At 43.7% G+C, this 21,060-nt stretch overlaps 1 protein-coding gene across 1 annotated transcript in view; it reads right to left on the bottom strand.

Annotated features, from left to right (window-relative positions):
- LOC138973104 (uncharacterized) overlaps nt 1-21,060 on the bottom strand; it is a 62,283-nt gene that overhangs the window by 5,010 nt on the left and 36,213 nt on the right. Inside the window, exons 25-35 of the mRNA XM_070345765.1 lie at nt 20,580-20,751; nt 16,774-17,328; nt 15,076-15,612; nt 14,572-14,712; nt 13,536-13,673; nt 11,637-11,831; nt 8,273-8,443; nt 7,121-7,303; nt 4,294-4,488; nt 2,731-2,871; nt 2,107-2,254 (exon numbers count right to left, since the gene is read on the bottom strand). Coding sequence (XP_070201866.1) covers nt 2,107-2,254; nt 2,731-2,871; nt 4,294-4,488; nt 7,121-7,303; nt 8,273-8,443; nt 11,637-11,831; nt 13,536-13,673; nt 14,572-14,712; nt 15,076-15,612; nt 16,774-17,328; nt 20,580-20,751 — 2,576 coding nt within the window. The remainder of the gene's footprint in view (nt 1-2,106; nt 2,255-2,730; nt 2,872-4,293; nt 4,489-7,120; nt 7,304-8,272; nt 8,444-11,636; nt 11,832-13,535; nt 13,674-14,571; nt 14,713-15,075; nt 15,613-16,773; nt 17,329-20,579; nt 20,752-21,060) is intronic.

Raw genomic sequence — 21,060 nt, forward strand, 5'->3', positions numbered from 1 at the left:
CTTCTAGCCTTGCCGTCCTTACCCCTTGACTATGACATCTGTTCCAGCAGAGTGACAAACAAGTATGAACTATATACATAATACGACGCTATAGCTTTCTTGTAAGGCATAAACAAAAAAATAGGTGTGGTTACGGTAACCCGACCTACCCTATTTTTAGAGGCCGACCCTATAACTTTTTATTACATTTGTCTAACAAACAAAAAAAAACACACAAGAAAACCAGTGCAGAAAACGCCATGAAAGCGAAAGCGCCCGAGTCGCACACTTATTTCCCTGTCAAGTAGGTTTAATTTGTACACATTAGAAAAAAAAGTTTAAAAAAAAAAGTGATTGCCTACCTTCCTACCCTATTTTTTTTTGGCTATGTTACCGTAACCACACCTATTTTTTTTGCTATGTTACCGTAACCACACCTTTTTTGGGGCTATGTTATCGTAACCACACCTTTCTTTGGCTATGTTACCGTAATCACACCTATTTTTTGGCTATGTTACCGTAACCACACCTATTTTTTGGCTATGTTACCGTAACCACACCTATTTTTTTGGCTATGTTACCGTAACCACACTTATTTTTTGGCTATGTTACCGTAACCACACCTATTTTTTGGCTATGTTACCGTAACCACACCTATTTTTTTGGCTATGTTACCGTAACCACACCTTCTTTTTTTTTGGCCTTACTCCTTGAGTGGCCCAACTGATTTCCCACAACGACAACGAGACAAGTCGCTGAAAGCGAAATAACATGAGGGAGTCGTTCTGCCAGCCTAAAAGATCCAAATAGAACACACTGGATCAGTCTTCACCGACACCTGAGTCTTTGTTGGCCGAAACCTGTCGACCGAGATAGCACTGATTAGTCTCAACTTGAAGTCACGAACAGTGAACTTGGCCTTGACACTGAAGGAATAAGGGACGTTACTGGAAAGTCATAATACAGAACAAGCGGGTAAACTGTCGCTCAATGGTAAGGACCAAGGGGTTTAAAAACATTTAGAGAAACAAAGTTTTGATCCTAACAAAGCCCGACCTAGTCATAATGACGCAGAAATATTGTGTTCTGCATTTCCTAGCAAGCAAACTAATGGCATCAGAAGGTACCTCACTCTGATTAGCGTGTGTATCGTGTTGGCTAGGTTCGTTTTGTGCATGGTTGTGGATGGATGCGATGTATGGCATTCTCACGAGAAGAGACCGACATCACGTGGTAACGGGAAAGTAAATGATGTATTCATCCTTCTCAATGCGCATGTCCGCATTTATAATCCGAACATGGGGGACTACTCGTTAGGACAGAACATAATACAGTATCAACAGTTATCCTCTCCTTTACAGCGTGTTAAGAGTTACCTGCCCAAAGGAGAGTTGTGATTGTCGGTTAAGAGTCTTTCGGATGAGACGAAAAACCGAGGTCCCTTCGTGTACACTACATTGGGGTGTGCACGTTAAAGATCCCACGATTGACAAAAGGGTCTTTCCTGGCAAAATTGTATAGGCATAGATAAAAATGTCTACCAAAATACCCGTGTGACTTGGAATAATAGGCCGTGAAAAGTAGGATATGCGCCGAAATGGCTGCGATCTGCTGGCCGATGTGAATGCGTGATGTATTGTGTAAAACAAATCCATCTCACACGGCATAAATAAATCGCATAAAATAAAAAAATAAAAATAAAAATAAAAAAATAAATCCCTGCGCTTAGAACTGTACCCACAGAATACGCGCATTGATTGAGAAAAAACAAACATTATATACCGCAGGGCTCCCTATGGTGCGCGTCCCTGCGTCATATACGCACCAGAAGACGAAAACACGTACTAGAAATTTATGGAGGGGGTCCCGGGACGCACTAGACTTTAAAAAAGCGGGTCCTGGGACGCACTAAATTTTCTTTATCGTGCGTACCGTAAATACCATTAATGTTTTATAAGTTCACTGGGACCTTTCGGCTTTTGGACCCACAAGACCCTTTGAAATTCTGCAGTGGGGGTCCATGGACGCTCTAAAAATTGAAAGTTGGGGCCCCGGGACGCACTAGTAGGGGCGTCCGTGGGGAGCCCTGAGACCGTACAGATGTAGATCGTAACAAAGAACACTGACCCGGCAGGCGTCCATTGGAATACTCCATCATGGCCCAGCGAGGTACGGGAGCCACGTTCTGCAGAGGGTTCCAGGCCTTCACATGCCAACACAGGGGGATACTCTGGAGCTCCAGGGTCTCTTTGTCCGTCATCAAGTACGTGTCAGCCTGGTAGCCATAGAAACAATAATACATCATCATCTTTATCATCGTCGTCCTTGTCATCGTCATCATCAACGTCGTTGTCTTCGTATTCATACAAAGAGAGAGAAATAAGTATCCCTTCACAGACAGCCTATTGGGAGCATCAGACCCTCCTCAAGGGGGACCGAGATTTACAGAGCAAAGTCCCTTTGTGGGGGACGTATATATACACAAACACACACAAACAAACACACACAAACACACACATACAGGCACTCACACACACACACACACACACACACACACACACACACACACACACACACACAAACAAACACACACACACACACACACGACCCACCCCTCACCCTTCTCGCACACACAAACAAAGAAGTAACGTCAACGGAGTTCCTTTCTCTTCAAACACTCTCACTGAACGCAGACGAAGACAGACAAGAAGCTACAACATGTACACAAGTCAAACAAAAACTCGACCTTACCGAGTCCATACTGTGAGAGAGTTCGAGGATGGCCTGCACAGAGCCTTGATGGATGAAGGGCTGAGGCTTTGTCACTGCTGACTTGCTGTAGTAAGTGTGTTCGATTTTGTTCAGGAACTTCTGCACTCCGGGCATGGAGTTCTGGCAACAGAGAGAAAAGATTTACAATAAGGAGAAAGAAACGCGTGTCGGAGACAGGTGATCACCAAGGGTAAGGCCAAAAAAAAAATAGATGTGGTTACGGTAACATAGCCAAAAAAAATAGGGTAGGTAGGTAGGCAATCACTTTTTTTTTAAACTTTTTTTTTTAATGTGTACAAATTAAACCTACTTGACAGGGAAATAAGTGTGCGACTCGGGCGCTTTCGCTTTCATTGCGTTTTTTGCACTCGTTTTTTTGTTGTTGTGACAAATGTAATAAAAAGTTATAGGATCGGCCCCTAAAAATAGGGTAGGTCGGGTTACCGTAACCACACCTATTTTTTTTTTAGGCCTAAACTTAATTGTATCTGGCGCTCCGCCGTGTTCTGTAAATTCGACAAGCAGCTACGTACATACGTGGAAAATCCATTCCCCCTCCAACCTCTCATTCTACCCCCCCCCCCCCCCTTTCACCGAAGAAAACAATACCTTTCAGTTTCATGTTCTACGTAGCGATGTTAAACGGATTTCTTCGTTAACTTCCGTAGCGAACAACGGACACGATCGAATACAATCATGACAAGATGTATTTATCTGAAATAGGTTTTTTTCCACCGATGGAGACATTGTGACAGGTCAGAGGGCATCACTGACGGCAGAACAGGTAAAACCAGTCTTGTGTTATGCATTCATGAAAAACTACCCCCTACTTTTTGAATCCCCTATCCCCCGTGGTTTGTATATATGGGTCTGTGGCCTTTGTACAATAAACCATTCTGAGTTCTGAGTTCTGATTTCTGAAAAAAATACCAAGCCAGACTCTCATCCCAAAAAATAAGTCGTTATACCGGAACCAAATATTGGTACGACCCAAGAAACCCGAGAGAAAATAACAACAGGATGGAAACCAGCGAAAGTCTCATGGCTTGGAAACATTAATACACGCATGCAGGGAAAAAAAATGGGTAGCGCCGTTGACTGTAGGCAGTTCGCTTTCCCCAGTCAGAAAGCAGCCCGAATTTCCATGAGGGTCACCTCACAGGCCTATATGATTTGTATCCTTATCCTTATCCCGATCCAGGGGCGGAGCAGTTAAGCCAGAGGGGGGGGAGGTTACAACCTGGGGTCCAGGGGGTAGACCCCTTGTGGGGTACATGGGAAGGCCCCGTTGGGGGGTCTGGGTGGCTTTGCCCCCCAGAAGCTGAAGAATTTTAGCTATTTTATGAACAATTTATGGCTTATCCTTGATTTTAAACATGATCAACTGGTGTCAGCAGCCACTCATTATTTCTTTTAAAGTTAGTGTTAATTGTTTTTTTGTTTTTTTACAGCCGGGGGGGGGGGGGGTCCGGAACCCCTGTAACCCCCCCCCCCCCCCCTAATCCGCCCCTGCTATCGTTACATGTACACATCCCTACTCACGGTGTTGGTGTCGATTTGCAGATGGACATGCTGGAAGGAGTTGATGCGGCTCACAGTTTGGCGGCTACATATCTCCAACCTCTCCCGGCCAGCCAGCTTTTCCTTCATGGCACGTGCAACACAGCTGTCGCGGGACTGCGGGAAGAACTGGGTCGTCTCCCAGAGCAACTGCTTCACGGACTTGCGGCCCAGGATCTGCACAAATAAAGAAAGATGGGATTGTATTGATGAAGATCGATAAGTTGGCAACAGAATGAGACTTAGTTTCACGCAAGCGAAAACATACTATTTTGCAAGCTTTTTTGCATAAAAAAAAGAAAAACAAGAAGGGCAAAGCCCATACGACTCACATGCTTGACCTTGACCTTTACATGACCTTGACCTTCAGGGTCAAGGTCAAATAACTAAACCTAGCAATGACATCATACACTAAGAACTGCTTTACCGGCCCCCGTAGCGCAGTGGTTAGCGCATCGGACTGTGGGCCGGGAGGTCGTGGGTTCGAATCCCATCAGGGTCATGTGGGTTTTTCGGGCTACGGTCGGCTCCTACCCAGAGTGGAAGTGCTATGGTTCCTATGGGAAGGCTGGAATCACACAGCCGAGTGTCATTCACTTAACGAATGCGACTTTGAGGGTGCTCAGGTTCTGTTTACCTGACCAACACCGCAGGTGCTGCAGTTCTCGGGCCTGGTTGACACCAGGATATATTATGACAGTAAGCGTAGAGTGCTGCCCTGTCACGTAGTCTCAAACCAAAATTGGAAATCCATAGCATCATCATTATAATCATCCTCATCTCATTAATCATTATAAATTGTCCTTGCTCTTGTGGCCCTTCATGCCCGGAGCTCTCATGGTGACCTTGGTCTCAGTGTTCCTGTTCCATCCTTCCCTGAAAAGTACTTCTGCTGTCAGTCTTCAACGTGTGACGTTCTGGGGGGTCGACGGAGGGACGTGGTGGCTGTCTGCTCTCTGGAGGGGACCCTCACTCAGTCTGGCTCCGCGACTTAGCAGTCAATGTCGTTAGTAGGGGGCATAGTAGGTAGTGGGCTGCGTCCGTTAGCTCGGGACAGACCCACTACTGAACACCGTCGAAGTGACTCAGCAGAAGTGCAGTGTCATCTTCCGAGGGTAGCCTACCGCAACGACCCGACATCCCTCCCTGGAGCGTCTGTAAAATCGGCAAGTCTGGCAGCGGAACGAAATTCAGATGTGGATGGAGCAGTGAGTGCAGGGACGGGGCGGCGTGAGAGCACACCGGGACAAGGAACAGGTGTAAGGGGAAAAAAAATAAAAAATAAAAAATAAAAAAAAATAAAAAAAAGAACTGCTTTACACATTTTTCCTACCAAAATACATTTGACCTTGACCCAAGGTCAAGGTCATCCAAGGTCATGCAACACAAAGCTGTTAATTCAAGACATAGGAAGTACAATGGTGCTTATTGGCTCTTTCTACCATGAGATATGGTCACTTTAGTGGTTCACTACCTTATTTTGGTCACATTTCATGCGAAAATGTGAAAAATGGTCGTTTTTAAGACAACAATTACGGCCCCTGTGACCTTGAACTTGAAGTGAGGTCAAGTTGCCGCACATGTTTTTTGAGATCTTGTAACCATACACCATCAGGCCACATCAGGTGTTGATAGACTTAATAGTGTCCAAGAAAATCCAACGTTAAAGTTTTCCGGACGGACGGACGGACGCCGGGACGGACGGACGGACGGACGGACGACTCGGGTGAGTACATAGACTCACTTTTGCTTCGCATGTGAGTCAATAAAAAAAAGGTATATCTCTTGAATGAATTTTACGGATTTACATAGGTGTTCGTTACGAAATTAACTAAGCAATCATAGCCCTCTCTGTAAAAAAAGCGTCCAATCTAAAAGTTTAAGGTACTTGCGCGGTACAAGTCAGGGCAGATCTATAACAATGTAGAACATCATTTGTAAGATAAGGGCGCGTATGCAAGACAATATGACTGCATGTTCTACGACAAGCGCCCCGAAGTTTGAAAGCTCTAGCTCTGTCCGACAACTTTTGTCGTACTTCCGAATTCACAGGCATCGGACAGCCTCCCGGTAGCTAGCGGGGGGATTCCCCTTGTTTACAGTCGCTCTGCGCGTGCGCCTGACGCAGCAGCTGAGCCCTGTCAAGGCCCCGCTTGCTGTGGCTGGCTGACCGTGGCTGGCTCACCCCAAATCGGCGCCACGCAAACATCTTGATATGCACCAGACGCGTGAAACCGCAACGCGAGTATCACTTGCGAGACAAGAGGCTAGGCACCCATTCTGTTCGCAAACTGAATGTTGTCAGTTATCCCATCCGTCAACAGTCAACTGCAAAATATCGTGCATGCGGAATATGAATATGTGCATGTGTCCCGTCCCCCCAAAAACGTATGTCTTAGAATATTTCTTCTTTCCCGGTAACGCTGCAAACTAATGGCCGCAATTTTGAAATCAAAGTTATCGTAACGACAACAGTGCTTATCGGTAGGGATAGGCACCTCTAACTTTATCGTAGGACAGTGCCTACTACGATAGGCGCTATCGGTCCTTCGTGAATTCCACGACAGGGTGTTATCGGAAGTTTTCTGTTTCTCGTACCGACAAAACCACTGTCGGATCTGTCCTGAATATGGGCCAAGGAAGGTATCTTTACCTGAGAATAATATTAACAATAAATAATAAGTTTATCATATAACGCCCATGCTACTAGAGCTGTTAGCGCCTGAAAACCCGACTTTTGCTTAATAAAATACAAAATGCATAAACATATTTGCATGCACTGTACGGTACAAAGAAAAGCCAAACTCGCCTGGATTCCCACGTAGTTTTGGCCGGTGTAGGTAATGTTGGCCATGATGACCACCTGGCTTGGGGAAGGAGACCTGGGCATCTTGCCCGCCATGTCAGGCACATCAGAGAAGGTGACGGGTATGGGTCGCATGGCATCCATCGACATGTCATCAGCTGCTGGCGTTGCCTGGCTGGGCTGTGCCTGAGAAGAGAGGTGAAAACACAAATCGTTCAAAATTAGCGGATTGCAGCTGATCAAAGATCATAAAGCTAAAACAAACAAAAAGTAAATGTTAGTTTCCGATAACAACGCGAACAAATTAGGGTTAGTTGATCACAAGTCCAGTGCTCTACTAAGTGAGCTAACACCACCCCATCACCCCCCCCCCCCCCATCCTCCTACCCCTCCACCATACTCCACCCGCCACACCCTCAATATCAGAGCCGGAGATTAAAGGTACTGAACTTGTCAAATCCAGGTGCACGGAGTCCCTGGGGCTTTTAGTCATACCTCAGGCAGCTATCCGTTAGAAGAACTACCAAGTTTCATTGACTTGCACCCAAAGAGTCAAGAACTGCGATTTTTTTACGAATTAATTTCGTACTCGGACCCGGCTGGTATTGGCCTATTTTCGGATCTAAATTTAGATCAGGGAGATCACCACATCATGCACAAAAAGACACGTCACTAAGCAAACTATGTCAGACGTCATCATGAGTTTGTGTAAAACAAAATGGAGGCCGGCATCCCTCAGTTGAATCGAACTCCGACCAAACACCACGTAATAACTAGGTTAATGTATGCACTCGCGTGAACAAGAAACTGTCGAGCTTCACAGATGTCGTCGTTGGGTAGTTTTGGGTTTGTTTTACTACCATAGGAGGATTTTTGAACTGTAAATGCACTCAGCTGCAACAAAAACGCAAAACGAAGGCTGTGAGCTGCACTGTGCCTTTAAAGGCAAACCAGTAAGCACATGTTAGTACACTCTTTGACTGCGATTCATATTTCTGAAGTGGTCAGGCGCATTATTTTTAATTTGACTATAATGTAAAGGTGGTGTAGGGCCCCGGACCCCGCAAGGGCCCCCCACTAAACACAGAAAGTCGCGAGGGATTCCCACTGTGAGTTCAACACAGAACATTATGTAATCTCTTTGTCTTTGATTACCTGCTGATCCTCAGTCCATCCGTAGCTGTAGTCCATGTTGTCTGCGTTGTCCATACCGGGGATGGAGGGCAGAGGTCCGTTAGCGTTGGGCAGAGGTCCGTTAGCGTTGGGCAGGGTCCAGCTGCTGCTCTGCTTTATCAGCTGGCCCATCTTCTGCTTGCCTTGTTGGATCTGAAAATTGGCGCTCGATTAGTATCAGGAAGCGAAAGCTAGCATCAGGTCTGAAAAGTGGCCTTGAGTTAGAATCAGTGCGTCGAATCAAGTATTTCTAGACCTTTTTGGGGGGTTCTTGTTTTGCTTTAGTATTTTCAAAGAGAATCCGTATCATGAACATGTCGATGTAGATTTTGACAGGTGTTGATAGCTTTGGAATCCACGTTAATTTGGTTCAGGCCCAACACATGCACTAACTGGCATCTTTTACGGAACACGTTTGCCAGGATCTGTTGCTCGTGTATATATATATATATATATATGACTAAGTGCCAAAAGGTGCGCACGAAAAGCGGACAAAGGGGCTAAAAAATAAAAGTTGACAAACACGACTGATATTGTGATTTTTGTTAAGACAACAGATGCTGGAACCCAATTACGAAAAGAAAAGATAAATTTACCCAAATGATTTTACAAATAACGATAATTTTGTTCGTTATATCATTCAAAACGGCACTGAGTCATAGCATTAAGGTTATCTCGCACGTTTTTAAAGCTAGGGCTTTGAAACTTGGCACACAACCAAAGTATAATGACCTCCAGGTATGGTGCACATCACATTAAACAACATTGAATTTCAAGGTCACAGCGAGGTTAAATTTCCTTTGCAAACTGGAAAATTGTCGTTGTCACGTCTTACATGTTTTAATACTAGATCAGTTAGACTTTACATACTTCACATACTTTCAGCATTTTTATAAAACCTCATTAAAAGTGACCTGCTGGTTAATCTTTGTTAAAGTTCAAGGTCACAGCGGGGTCACATCTGGTCCAAATGTGGAATATTTTCAATTTATTCAGCGCGTTTATAGCACGAGCTTTGAAAATACACACAGTTCTAGTGTATAATGTTCACACACGATTAAAGTCTGGTTGAAAAAGTCAAGGTCACAGCAGGGTCGCGTTGAGGTCAAACATATACATTTTTCAATGAGGTTTTCTCATATGTTTTTGAAGCTAGGGCCTTGAAACTTGGCACACTACGCAAGTTAAATTAAACCTCATCAAATTACAAGGTCACAGTAAGGTTAAAGATCCTTTAAGGATATTTTCTAAAAAAGGTGACCGCCTGGTTAATGTTTGTCAAATTTCAAGGTCACAGCAGTGCCATCTGGCTTAAACTTTGAAAAATTGTCAATTTCTTCAACTAGTTTTATAGTGTTTGAAGTCATTCACACATGATGAAAGTCTGGTTGATAAAATCAAACGTCAAGGTCGCAGCGGGGTCGCATTGAAGTCAGACACATACAATTGTCATTTTCACGAACGCCTTTTAAGCAACACCTTTGAAACTTCACACATTCCAAAGTTTTGATGTTGTTTGGTTATAATCAAAGTGTGGTCAATTCCCATGATTGAGAGCATTCAGAGGGGTCAAGTTGAGGTCACACAAAAAGTGATAATCTTTATAAGACTCACGTTTGCTGCTATTGCTCACTTGACATTGGTGAAAGTGCTTATTTTATAATTGTTGATCTTGATGTTTTGACTAATTAATATTACCAGGATCAACCATACCAGATTTCAAAGTCCAGAAGTTGTCAAACCTCAAACCTGTTGGAAGTTTCAAAGATTTAAGCATCAACAAATTTCTATTTGATTTGACCTTAAATAACAGATTTGACCTTAAATCTTAAAACAGATCAACCAGACTTTGGTTTTATATAAATTGAAGTTCAATACAATTTCCTTTTTTTTTTACCCACGCGAGACCCTGCTATGACCTTCACATTTCTCAAGGATCAACCTTGAATTCTCCATGTTGAACAATCATTAAGCAAAAGCGTTGTTTGAAGTTTGAAGGTTCTAGCTTCAAAAATCTCTGAAAAAATATGTTTCATCCGTTTTCTGAACCACATGTGACCCAGACGTGACCTTGAAATCTGACAAGGGTCAACAAGACTTTTACCATGCATGGGGGCGATTAAACCCCAAATGTGTGTGAAGTTTCAAGGTTTCAACTTAAAAAACGTCTGAGAAAAATATACATTTTCCTTTTTGGACAATGTGTTGCACGCAAGACAACACGACAAACGCTCGTGTTATCATTCTTTTACTTTAAGGTCGACTTGCGTGCCCGCTCTTTCGCTAATCTCAATTAAAATTCATCTTAGAAGTTCGGTTTTATTACGCTTTTAATTAAGAAGATTAAACTAAGACAACAAATAGTTAGTTTTACCCATTAAACTCGATAAGGTAGTGACATTTTATGTTGAACGCAAGAAGGTGTCGCACGCAAGATCTGAAAAGATGTTGACGACATAATTTCAACACTTGATAGCGCAATCGTGGTTCGTGATTTCTTCACAAATTTTGAACACAGAATGTGTCACGTGGTTCCGTAAATGAAGTAGATCTTTGTACATGTAAATTTTGTTTTTAAAAGAAAATAACCGTTAATTACCGAACATTTTGTCGCACGCAAGATATGACGAAATTTTCAAATCGTTTTCAAAAATGCTGTTCAAAAGTTCTGCAGTCTTTGCTGGATTACTTGAAAGACAGCAGTTTGATACACCGTTATCGCTTGACGTGTCGACATCAATTCCAGAGTTTTTGAAAAAGAAATTTAGTAAATATCTGCGATTGAAAAATGTATGCCGTGATGACGAATCATCTTGCGTGCGACACCTTAAAATTCGGTTATCGAAAAAAAAAAATTCTCTCGAGATTTAGATTTGACGTTTGGTCTCGTCTGTAAAGCGATGTTTCAGGCATTCAATCAAACTAAATGCAATTCATTTGTGCTTCTTGTTATTTTTCTGTGGCATATTCAAAACACGAGGTATCACGATGTCCTTTTTCAGATGGCCGGTTTTGGCGTTATTTTTGACTTTAAACAAAGATAACTTCAAAACCGTTCAAGTCAGACACACGAAATTATGTCCACTATCTCTTCGCACATTCATCCACACACACACCAATTTTCAGCAGACACACGTTTTTAGAAACATTTTTATTGTAAAACAAAGTCGTCTTCTGTTCTGTGAGCACCTTTTGGCACTTAGTCATATATATGGACCAAGCCCCTTCGACGCGTAACCCGGGGAGACCAGACTGGGCTGCGTACAGCGTGTGTACCACTGTCTACCTGTGTAAACCTGTGTGTATAAATGTGTCTGAGCGTCAAGCATCGCCCCAATGCACCCACCTGAGCTTGCATGTTGGGGAGACCGGGCTGGGCGGCGTGCAGGTTCAGCTGCTGCTGGATGATGTCGTAGATGCCGACCTGCTCCTCCAGTGCCTGTGTAAACTGTGCCAGCAGGCTGTAGGCCGTCAGCACCGTGGTCGTCTTCATGGAGTTCTGCACGCGAGGTGCCTCTGCCTCCAGCTTCTCCTTCAGGGTCTGCAGAGTCAACGTTGAAATGTGTTATATCATGTGGTTGAAAACGATCTAAAGGACGTTCTCTAGATACCTTAAAGGTGCCCCATATATCATGTGTCTGCGCACAGTTCCGCACCTAAAGTGCCTCTGCTTCCAGCTTCACTTTCAGGGCCAGCACAGACAGGATTGAGACATGCTAGTTTATGGCTTTGGTCAGCAACAGCAAGACCATTCATTCGACACCTCTTGCTCTATTGGTTGTCTGCATGAGCCGCTGTGCACGAGATGACTCTGCCTGTAGCTTGCCTTCCTGGACCTGCACGGTAAGGTTTGAGATACGTATTTTGGAGACGTGCAACTTCCCTTGATGCCGCAAAGTGGCCACATGTTATGTTTTCTTAACAGATCGACATCACCGTCGTCGTCCGAGGCGCCTCTGCCTCAAACTTTGAGATGTGTTATTTTAAGGCGTTGCTCATTTTCGAATGTAAGTTTTGTGAATGCCTTAAAGTGGCCTATGTCAGATCGTCGGCATCGTGGTTGACTGCGAGGAGCTCTGTACATGGGGTGCCTCAGCTTTATACAATTGCGTTATGAAAACTGTTCTACGCCCCATTGAAATGCAAACATTAGCAAACTTGAAGGAAAGAAGAAAAAAAGTTCTGCATTCACAGAAATACGAAGGTGACGACGCAGATGAACGATACAAATTTCGACAGTTCGACAGTTTCAAAGCTGAGGTCTTCTCCAGGTCACACAGAGTACAAGACGAAACAGAAACAAGTCGCGTAAGGCGAACTAACAACATTTAGTCAAGCTGTCGAACTCACAGAATGAAACTGAACGCACTGCTTTTTTCACCAAGACCACATACTCGTAGTTTCGTCAGTCCACCGCTCGTGGCAAAGGCAGTGAAATCGACAAGCCATGCAGAATAGTGCGGTAGTGGTCGCGCTGAGCAGGATAACACGCTTTTCTGTATGTCTATTCTTTTTAGCTTACTGAGTTTGTTTTTAATCCAAACATATCATATCTATATGTTTTTGGAATCAGGAACCGACAAGGAATAAGATGAAATTGTTTTTAAATCGATTTCGGAAAATTAATTTTTATATTTTTAATTTTCAGAGCTTGTTTGTAATCCAAATATAACATATGTATATGTTTTTGGAATCAGAAAATGACGAAGAATAAGATGAAATTGTTTTTGGATCGTTTAATAAAACAAATAATTTTAATTACAAGTTTCCGATTTGTAATGACCAAACTCATTCATTAGTTTTTAAGCCACCAAGCTGAAATGCGATACCAAAGTCTGGCCTTCGTCGAAGATTGCTTGGCCAAAATTACAATCAATTTGATTGAAAAATGAGGGTGTGACAGTGCCGCCTCAAGTTTTACAAAAAGCCGGATATGACGTCATCAAAGGTATTTATTGAAAAAATGAAACAAAAAATCCGGGGATATCATTCCCAGGAACTCTCTTGTCAAATTTCATAAAGATCGGTCCTGTAGTTTAGCCTGAATCGCTCTACACACACACACGCACAGACAGACACACACACACACACATACAGACACACATACACCACGACCCTCGTCTCGATTCCCCCTCTATGTTAAAACATTTAGTCAAAACTTGACTAAATGTAAAAAGGAGCCAGACGATAGGAGCACAAAGGAGGAACAGTATCTGAACAGTGCTACAACCATGTGCCCACTTACACTAGCTTTCTCAGCCGTGTTCTCCAGAATACGCTTGACGACGTCAAAGGAAGGAGAGCCGTCCTTGAAGAGGAACTTGCGAATCTGTTTGTTGATGCGATTCTGCTGATGGCGGATCATCGTTACCTCCAGAAATCCCTGCACACAAATAATAACATATTCGGTTTGTTGGCAGGCCAGCCGACCAAAATCTACGTTCAGTCAACCGTCGATGTAGCGATGTGCAAGTAATGCGAAAAACTCTCAACGTCACATTTACATCACCACTGCGCATCCCAAGAACTAATAATTGTGACCCTCCACCACGAAATGAGTCGCATGTCACCTCGCGCGGTTCTGCGCTAGGCTTAATATAAGTCCGGGGAGTGTCTGGTAACAGTGTGAGGGTCACCTTAGTCACAGGCTTATAACTCAAACAGTTTTCGCTCTTTTCTAAAACGGTTTTCACCACTGGATAGAGCATAAAAAACTCTTTAGAAAAATGTAAACATATGAAAATCCTGCAAAGGTGACATGTGACTCATTCCGTGGTAGAGGGTCAGATATCTGACTGCTATTCATGAGTCGCAAACAAAGTTGTGCGCGCCCTTGAAGACATAATTGTAATGTTTACTTGTCAGAGTAAAACAAAACTTGATTTAACAAAAAAACCAATACTTCTAGCGACGAATCCCCAGGAAATATTTCTTTTCGCTTTTTTTAGCTTTCTCTCAGTTGTGTCAGAAAAACCGGTTTTTACCGCACATGAACTGTACACAGTCAACAGAAAAAGTGCTGACACTCTGTGTTGATCAATAAACACACACACACACACACACACACACACACACACGTACACACACACACACACACACAAACGCACACACACACACACACACACACACACACACACACACACACACACACACACACACACACACACACACAGGGAGAGAGCGAGATATAGAAAAGGAGAGAGGGAGGGGAATTTTTTTTCATGAAACGGAAAGAATGTTCTTTCTTTCAAAGATAATCCCATGCAAAGAGCACCACTCACCTGAGAGATGAGAACGTTGCCCTTGGGGAAGAGAGTGGGCTGGTTCTTGGGCGCGAAGGTGACGTATTTGTCAAAGACAGGTGTTAGGCTGAGCAGGAAAGACATGGTTTGGTCCGCGAGCACCTGGTACTTGGCAGCAAGCTGGTGAACAACCCACTCTCATCATGAATAATTATGGACAAATTCGATCAAAAGAAAAGGGACACAAACGAACGTGAGCAAATATGTTTCATGTTAACTTGGCCTATCATTTTTTGTATGTAGTCTTGAAACAGAATTTCAAATCTCTGTGTCTATTTGCAACCCCCCCCCCCCCCCCCCGTTCCTTCACCAGGTACCAGAACACCGCTTTAACTTGCCGCTTAGTATGAAGTTACATACAAAAGAACAAAAGAAAAATAACACTAAGTGCATTAGCACATCCACTCTTGAAGGCCCTCCAGACTACGTTCTACTATACATTTGCACGAGATAATTTCCTCAAAACTCCGAAATGGGGCATACCTGTCCCTGGAAGCCCATGGCAGGGAGAATCCTCTTCATCGAGTCGATCTTCTGCTGCAAGGTGACAGTGGTCTCCACCAGCTTAGCCACGAGACAAGGGTGGTGCAGCTTGGGGGTCGCCATCAGAGCGTCGCGGATGGTGCGGCACTCCTGCAGAGCCTGGCTCAGGGTGGTCCACGCGGCGTGACGCAGGCTGCGCGCGTCAGAGGTCCAGGGCGTGATGATGTCGGGGACGTTGACGTGGCTCTGCTGCAGGGCGACTAGCTTACGATCGTGCTGCTGCAGGTTTTTCATCGCCTTCGTCGCTGTGGCATCAGGCAGCTGGCTGCCGCAGATGGTGTTGAGCTTGTGCTGGCTGTGTAGAACGTACGCCCACTCCATCAGCTGCTTGGTCTGCACCTTCAGCGCGTAGCGTTCCATGTTGCTGAGGTTGTAGGCAGGCTCGGCCCACGTGTTGTTCCTGTAGCGGATGACGTGAATCATCTCCACGAAGATCTGGTGCTGCAGGGTCGCTTGGATGAGCAGCTCCGCCACCACCTTGTTGGTTAAAAAAAAAGTATTTCAATGAATGTGTATGTAACAGGAATTTTACTAAACTAGAACATTTAAAATAAGACTGACAATTTCAGTAAATTCTATTTACTGTTTCACTTGGGGATTTCACGAATTTCCCAACATTTTAGACACACACATGACAAACAATAGTAACATACAAGGAGCACAGCAAATTAAAATATGTAAATCAGTGTTCACATAATCTTACCTAGCGTTTCATGGCGGAATAATTATGATTAAAAGAAATGTAAAATTCAAAACTAATAAATACCAGTATATACATAAAATTTAAAAATCAAAGAAGACACAAAAATTGAGAAAGGAGAGAGAGGGAAAATACACAATCTAATAAAAAGATGTGTTCGAGTTTTGAAAACACTTATTGTAAACAGTTTTGAATACTATATGACATAATTATTAACAAAAACACATATGGCACATGATAAACACCGAGTTTAGTTTTCCAATGTGAATTTACTCAGTGCTAGTTTTACACACCTCCACATATTGTGAACTCATAGGTACGGAAAATGTGAAATAAAGAGTGATGGGCCACTATGCAAGGGTTTATTTTAGAGACTAAAGTCCCGGATGAACTGCATTAAGAGTACAGTTTATCCCAGACAGAAGTCATTAACCTAGACTCATGTAAACCGGCTGAGGATTTTATCCCTGTCATATTAAATACATGGAGACCATCGTCACGAGAAGGCGGTGGAAATGGGTCGGACATGTCACGCGAAGAGAGCAGGACGGCATAGCAGGACTGCTCTTCACTGGACACCAGAGGGAAAGCGAAAGAGAGGAAGACCCTAGAACACCTGGCGACGAACGGTGGAGGGAGAACTGAAGACCCTGAACCAAACGTGGGGTACCATCCAGAGACTCGCCCAGAACAGACAGGAGTGGAGGTCCAGAACAGACAGGAGTGGAGGCCCAGAACAGACAGGAGTGGAGGCCCAGAACAGACAGGAGTGGAGGCCCAGAACAGACAGGAGTGGAGGTCCAGAACAGACAGGAGTGGAGGTCCAGAACAGACAGGAGTGGAGGCCCTTCGTTGCTACCCTACATGCCAGCCGGCATAACGGGCAGAAAGTAAGTAAGTAGGTATATTAAATACAATACACTATCCAACATCCCTACCGTGTTCTCTTTGACGTCCGGCACCTGCAGGTGCAGGTTGACCTGGCTGACGTTGCGCGCCGTGTTGACGAGGAAGGCCTTGACCCACTCCTTGGAGATGGGTCGGGAGTTCACCACCGCCTGCCAGAACTCGTGGATGCCTTCCAGCTGCTTCCACGTCATCCTCTTCAGAGACGCGATCAGCACGCTCACGTCAGGGGTGATGGCCTGGGGGTTCTTGATGCTCGGGGCGATAAGCCCCTCCATTGCGGTCTCAGGGTGGTATCGGTGGATTCTGGACGACCAGGCGTAGCCCGTGAAAGACTCTGCTGCATCGCCTCCAGCAGAAGCAGCCTGAGGGTTCATCATAGGGTCCGAGGCCTTTGGCGGGGCAAGGACAATGAGGGCGAGCTTGTACACCGCGAGCTGCTGCCGTTCGATGACCTCCCTGATTCTGTAGAAGGCCGTGGGCTGGGCGACGAGGTGGAGCCTGGTAGCGCGCTGCATGATCTCACGCATGTTGAACACAGCCTGGCTCAGCTTCAGCACGGCATACCCGGTGGCGGTCACGGTGACCTGCGGGATAGAATGGTGAAGAGTTTTGACTTTCTGAAGGCAAGGAAGAGGGAGATAAAGTGTGTGTGGTAAGGTAAGGCCAAACAAAATTAGTATGTTTACGGTAACAAAGGCAAAAAAAATAGGGTCGGTAGGTCGGGATTTTTTTCCCCAAAAAAAACATATTTTTAAGTTATTTTGCCTAAACAACTTTTTTTTCCGTTTTGTTTTTCTCCAAATGCCAAAAAAAAAGTCTAGGGTCGCGCGAAAAAATAGGGTCGGTCGGGATACCGTAAACAGACTATTTTTGTTGTGGGCCTAAGATAAAATAAGATCAATCTGTATTTACGAGGGTTGCTTACTGTGGAGTGCCGTGTCTCTGTTTGTGTTGTTGCCTTGTCATCTTCATGTAGTTTATGCGTAAGTGAATAATTATGAGTGTGCTTGAGTTGTTAATGCGAAAGAATGCGTATGAGTGCGCCTTGAGTCGCCTTGTGGTGAGATATGTGCGCGTTATAAATTCTCGTATTACTATATGATGTAAACGAGTGCCATAACACTGCAGTCTGCTGTGAAAGGAGCGGTAGCCTCCCCTGTCACAATCGCCCCCGTTTGAATGAACTTCGTCCCGAAGTTTCGAACCGGGGGACCACTGTCCATCCCAAGTTCGCAGAATGGGAACAGCACGAAAATGTTCAGTGGTCATATTATGCCATTACCTGAACATATCATGCAGAATCCCATCCCTGCTCGCAAGCGCCAGATGTAACCGAGTGCCGAAACACTACGATCACCTCGGGAGGCGAAGTGCAATCAAACAGGATTGAAAATGTTTGGGCTAATTTCTTAGCCCTATAAAAACTGTTATGCAAACCCAAAGGTTTCCATGAACATACAGACAATCGGAAACCACCAGACCCCATCACAAACAGAATTCTACAATCCACTCGGGTGCAGAGTCTGCTGTGAAAGGAGCGTTAGCCTCCCCTGTCACAATCGCCCCCGTTTGAATGAACTTCGTCCCGAAGTTCCGAACCGGGGGACCACTGGTGCAAGACACACACACACACTGATGTAAGACACACACACACACTGACGTAAGACACACACACACACACACACTGATGTAAGACACACACACAATGATGTAAGACACACACACACACACTGATGTAAGACACACACACACACACTGATGTAAGACACACACACTGATGTAAGACACACACACTGATGTAAGACACACACACACACACTGATGTAAGACACACACACACTGATGTAAGACACACACTGATGTAAGACACACACACAAACACACACACTGATGTAAGACACACACACACTGATGTAAGACACACACTGATGTAAGACACACACACAAACACACACACTGATGTAAGACACACACACACTGATGTAAGACACACACACACACACACACAAACTACGATCACCTCGGGAGGCGAAGTGCAATCAAACAGGATTGAAAATGTTAGGGCTAATTTCTTAGCCCTATAAAAACTGTTATGCAAACCCGTAGGTTTCCACGAACATACAGACAATTGGAAACCACCAGACCCCATCACAAACAGAATTCCACAATCAACCGGTGTTGACTTAAAGGCCAACAACTCGGGTGCAGAGTCTGCTGTGAAAGGAGCGGTAGCCTCCCCTGTCACAATTATACAAGCAAACTATTTTTCAAACAGCCTTCGCCCTGAGATGGACTACTCTCTAATAACATTGCACAGATATTTGCATTGAGAGAAAGAGAGAGATAAAGAGATTGAGATATATATATAAAGAGAGACAGAGAGTGAGAGAGAGAGATAAAGAGATGATGATGATGATTATGATGATGATGATGATGATGATGATGATGATGATGATGATGATGATGATGATGATGATGATGATGATGATGGTGATGATGATGATGATGGAACTTTATTTTTCAAGGATAGAGGTTTAAGGCGACGCCTTTTCTTACAACCGGTCCTTACTTCTAATACAAATGTCTAATAAATGATAAACAAGTAATTATAAAGCAACATGATAAATAAACAAATTAAACGAACGACCCAGCAAACAATCGACAAGTAAGCAAACAAGCAAATAAACACAAACAACAAAATGACAAAGTAAGCAACATACAAATCAAAAGCGAAACATGCAACATGTTAATTGAGGTTACACATGCAATGTGATCGACGGTAAAATTAACACAATACCAACGTTTACACTAATGCTTACAATGATTATATGGTGTAAATGAAGATGATGAAGATGATGATGATGATGATGATGATGATGATGATGATGATGATGATGATTATTTGATGATTTGATGATGATAATGATGATGATGATGTTGATGATGATGATGGACAATCGCAACATAGAGAGAAAGTTAAAGAGAGAGAGAGAGAATCAGATTCAGATTCAAAACTTTAATATAAAGGGATAAAGGTTATTATTTGTTATTATTATAAAGGATAAAGAGAGATAAAGAGAGAGAGAGAGAGAGAGAGAGAGAGAGAGAGATATATAAAGATATATAAAGAGAGAGATAGATAAGGCCAAAAAAAATAATAGGTGTGGTTACGGTAACATAGCCAAACAAAATAGGGTAGGAAGGTAGGCAATCACTTTTTTTTGTTGTTTACTTTTTTTTCTAATGTGTACAAATTAAACCTACTTGACAGGGAAATAAGTGTGCGACTCGGGCGCTTTCGCTTTCATTGCGTTTTCTGCACTCGTTTACTTGTTGTTTTGGGTATTTTTTTGACAAATGTAATAAAAAGTTATAGGGTCGGCCCCCCAAAATAGGGTAGGTCGGGTTACCGTAACCACACCTATTTTTTTTTTAGGCCTAAATAGAGACAGAGAGAGAGACAGAGATAGAGAGAGAGAGAAAAAGAGAGAGAGAGAGAGAGAGAGAGAGAGAGAGAGAGAGAGAGAGAGAGAGAGAGAGAGGTTGGGAGAATGAGGGATATATTGCTCTTAAATTAACCAATATTTAGTCATACGCCTAGGTTTGTAATATATCCTGTCAACACAACACGATGAAAGAGAAAGAGAGTGTGCGTGTCTGGCTGGCTGACTAGTTTGACGAAGCCTTCCTTTTAAGCTGCGATAAATCTCCGTAAACAATAATGTTCCATTTCAGTTTCAAGGACATTCAACGTGTGCACGCGTTTGAGAGGGCCCACTGTAATTATCTGAACCCTAACACAATTACAATTCTATCGGTTCATGCATTGACCGACCTGAGGAGTAGTAGGCTTCTCGCGGATCTTCTTCATCAATTTCATGAGGCTGGCCTGGATCCTGGGGATCTGCTGGCCGAGCTCAAGCAGCAGCTGCTGGCTCCTGGTGATCTTGAAGGCATCCTTAGCCTCTTCCTTCAGCTCTGTAAGTTGCTGGCACATTGGCATCAATCTGTCAAAAGAATTACAGGGGGGGAAGAAGCATCAGTACGATCAGTGATCGAGCTAAGTTTCGTGTAAAGTGACCTAAAAGGCAAGAAAACGAGGACTGGAAATAAAATCTTTGTTTCCAGTGAGTATACAATCCGGTAGTATTTGCCTTGAGGTGTTCCATCATTTTGCTGTTCAGGCTGACAATATTCCCATTTGCAAAAAGCAAGACTTTCGCAACAAACAAATCAACATCGAAGAAAATTATGTTTTAGTAAACCTCGTCCTTTATAGAATAGAAACAAATTCAAAAAAATCCTTCACAACAAAT

This window comes from Littorina saxatilis, linkage group LG8 (genome assembly GCF_037325665.1).
Source record: "Littorina saxatilis isolate snail1 linkage group LG8, US_GU_Lsax_2.0, whole genome shotgun sequence".
Lineage (NCBI taxonomy): Eukaryota > Metazoa > Mollusca > Gastropoda > Littorinimorpha > Littorinidae > Littorina > Littorina saxatilis.